Source organism: Oryx dammah, unplaced genomic scaffold (genome assembly GCF_014754425.2).
Source record: "Oryx dammah isolate SB20612 unplaced genomic scaffold, SCBI_Odam_1.1 HiC_scaffold_28, whole genome shotgun sequence".
NCBI classification, from domain to species: domain Eukaryota; kingdom Metazoa; phylum Chordata; class Mammalia; order Artiodactyla; family Bovidae; genus Oryx; species Oryx dammah.
The window spans coordinates 13,080,303-13,083,874 of record NW_024070212.1 but is presented as its reverse complement, the minus strand read 5'-3'; the positions used below and the strand labels follow the sequence as shown (position 1 = coordinate 13,083,874).

At 48.5% G+C, this 3,572-nt stretch overlaps 1 protein-coding gene across 1 annotated transcript; it reads left to right on the top strand.

Moving 5' to 3' along the window:
• The first annotated feature begins 1,915 nt into the window (after positions 1-1,915).
• LOC120855660 (LYR motif-containing protein 4-like) lies at positions 1,916-2,642 on the top strand. The gene has a single exon (XM_040230204.1). It carries the CDS (start codon positions 1,995-1,997, stop codon positions 2,268-2,270), a length of 276 nt encoding a protein of 91 aa, XP_040086138.1. The 5' UTR covers positions 1,916-1,994; the 3' UTR covers positions 2,271-2,642.
• Positions 2,643-3,572: the final 930 nt, after the last annotated feature.

Sequence of the window (3,572 nt, the reverse complement as noted above, 5' to 3'; positions counted from 1 at the left end):
CTTGCTGTGCTGACGTGAGCTTTGCTTAGTGTGGAGAGAGAAACACACACACACACACAGAGGGAGGGAGGGAGACAGCCCTTTGGCGTCTCTTCTGATAAATGCACTTTTCCTGTCAGATCAGGGCCCTGCTCTTACGACCAAATTTAACCTTAATTACTTCCTTAGAGGTTCCAGCTCCAAATACAGTTACACTGGTGGTTAGGGATTCAACATATGAATTTGGAGGGTATGCAAACATTTAGTTCATAACAAAGGGAACTATTTTTTTGGCTGCCCCTAGCTTCTAGTGTTTGCCGGAAATCTTTGGCATTCCTTGGTTTGTAGACACATCGCGCAATTGTCCATCTTCATGCGGCATTTTCCCCAAGTCTCTTCACATTGCCTTCCTGCTAAAACTGTTTGTATCTATGTCCAGATTTCCTTTTTTCTTTTTTAAAATAAGGACGCCAATTATATTAGATAAGGGACCACTGTAATGACTTCATCTAAACTTGACTACATGTACAGGTTGTTGTTGCTGTTTAATTGGTAAATCATGTCCGACCCTTTTGTAACCTTATGGACTGTAGCCTGCCAGACTCCTCTGTCCATGGGATTTCCCAGGCGAGAATACTGGAATGGGTTGCCATTTCCTTCCAGGGGATCTTCCTTACCCTAGAGTCGAACCCCCATCTTCTGCATAGCAGATGGATTCTTTATCGCTGAGCTACCTGGGAAGCCCTTATGTACAAGTACCCCATTTCTAAATAAGATCACATTCTGAGGTTCTGGAGGTTAGGACTTAAATATATCATTTCTGGGGGACAGAATTCAGCGCACAAAAGTTTCCCCCATTTGTCCCATGAAAAGTTGCCCTCCTGACTGAGGGACACTAGATTCTAGTTAATATGTCTGTAAACATCCCCATATAGCTAGGGTGCCCTGCTAGAGACAACATTTGTGTTTTCTTCTTCTTTTTAAATTAATACCTGTTTTCAGATACATCTTTAAATAAACTAGCACAAATCACTGTGAATCACCCGTGAAAAAGGTCATCAAAGAAAGATTTCCTTGTGAGTTCTCCCTTAGTTACAAAGATGGTGTGTGAGTAGTTTGCATTTTTTAGGAGAAGAAAGAGAAACAGATCTTTAGCGTTTTGAGACACAGAAGTGTGCCTTCTTGGTGAGTACAGTTGTGGATGGTGCCTGTGCTGAGCCTTGGGGAGCAGTGTAGGAGTTTGTTGTTGAGGAAGATGGGCTGGTCCAAGGTTCAGGGTCTGCGATCTGATGCCCAAGGAAGAGGCCAGGTGTGAAGAGAAAGGGGGCTTTCTTCTATAGTCACTTCGGTTTTTCTAAGGATGACTTTTTCTCTACAACTTCGACTGCCACCCTCAAGACCAACTCTTCATGGATACTATCACTCTTGCGATGGAAGTCACAGTTTTATACAACCTATAAAGTGACAACCTGTATGAGTGACATCACATCTGCTGCGTTCTGTTCCTTAGAAGCCAGTCACTAGGTGCAGCCCACAGTCCAGGGGAGGGGGTTACACAAGGGTGTACACACGAGGAAGGAGGGACTTTAGAAGCTGCCTCTTACACTGTATGTGCCTGGAAATGTGCTGAGTGATATTTGATCTGTTATTTAATTCGGACCATTATGGTGAAGCAGATAAGGAAAAAGAAGGTTAGTAAGTTTAAGTAACATGTTCAGTGTTACAATTCTCTAGAATAGAACTTGATTCCAGAATTGCTTTAAATTCATTTTACTGGCGGCGCGCGGCCGGAGCCCCCCTGAGGCGGAGACCCTCGTCCGGGGTGCGCGGCCAGAGCCTCCCCTCCGCCGGGGCGGCCCTGAGCCCGAGCTCCCCTGGGCCGCGGTGTGGGCCGCGCCCTGCGCGCAGCCCCGCGCCCGCGTCCCGCCCGCGCTTCCCGCGGCGGCGGCGGTTTCGCGGGTCGAGTTTCAACTCGGGGCCTCGGCGCAGAGGACCCCCTGCGTGCGGCGCCGAAGATGGCGGCGTCCAGCCGCGCGCACGTGCTCGCCCTGTACCGCGCGATGCTGCGGGAGAGCAAGCGCTTCGGCGCCTACAACTACCGAACTTACGCCATCCGGAGGATAAGAGACGCCTTCAGAGAAAACAAGAACGTGAAGGATCCCGCAGAAATTCAAGCCCTGGTGAATAAAGCCAGAAGACACTTGGGCATAACCCGTCGGCAGGTCCACATTGGCCAAATGTATTCGACCGACAAGCTTGTCATTGAGAATCAAGAGAGGCCCCGGGCCTAGGAGCCGGGACCAGCCTCCAGCAGCAGCATGGACCACCGGAAGCACCGTCCTGCTGGCCGTGGGGCCCCGAGCAGGCCTCGAGGGGCCTCCACATCAGCTTTAAATTGCCTCACTCTGTCTGCCCTCCAGGAACTGATGAACTGAGCGAAGTGTCCCCTCTTCTGCAGCTTTGGTGACAGAGGTCGGCTGGCGCTGGCTGTCCTCGGTTCAAGCATCAGGATGAAGAGCTAGAGCGTCTCGAGGGAAGGCCGTGTACAATAGTGTCTTGTCCACCCCACCCCACCCTGTGGCTCCGCAGCACCTGTATAGAGCATTTCCAGACGTGTTTCTCGGTCCTTGACAATAAACGAAAGCGTCTCCCTGGCCTTCTCTTAAAAAAAAAAAAAAATTCATTTTACTAATTGATTTCCCAGAATCAAGAGAGAATATTGGGTAGATTTCATTAGAAAGATGGCTTTCTGTGGCTTTCTCATTTGTTCTTGATTTGAAAATACTCATGCTTCCTGTTCCAAATGCCCTAGGTGTCTTCAGCACTGTGGCAAAGAGTTCTGGAGCCCACGTTCCTCTGCAGGGAATCCGAGGAGGTTCTGTGTTGATTCATGTGGTCAAGAAGCAAGAAGCTGAACCAGAGGAAGTCTCATGGGGCTTTGGCTCTGAGCCAGACTACAGTATCCTGCTGCAAGTACGTCGTGGGGCAGACACCCCAACCTGGGTCAGCCTCCAGGACAAGTACCAGCAGAGGATCCATGTGCCCAATGTGACGTCCCTGAGGATTGAGAACCTGACCCCAGAGGACAGTGGGCACTACCAGGCTCGAGCCAGCTTCACTGCAGGATTTGAACTTACCCGGGTTTTCCACCTCACTGTCTATGGTGAGTGACACCTCCTCACCTCCCTCCTTCTTTTGTCCTAGGAGGGTCACATAGGCCCCATTTTTCAGGGTCCCTTCCAGACACCAGCTTTCATATCCTATTTTCTCTTCAGAATTAGGGTAAGTAGGTTCTCCACAAATGGTGAGGAGAGCTGAGATTCATACCAGGGATAAAATCACTTCAGTATCTTGGGAAAGGAGAGTGAAAATTTGGAGGAAATGTATTTTTGACAACAATTATCATTCTTTGTTAGGACTTAGTTTACTTGATTTGTATATTAATTTTCTATTGCGGCTATCATAAGTTACGATAAACTAGTGGCATAAAATAACACAAATGCAGGGCTTCCCTGGTGGCTCAGATGGTAAAGAATCTGTCTGCAAAAAAAAAAAAAAAAAAAAAAAGAATCTGTCTGCAATGAAGGAGGCCC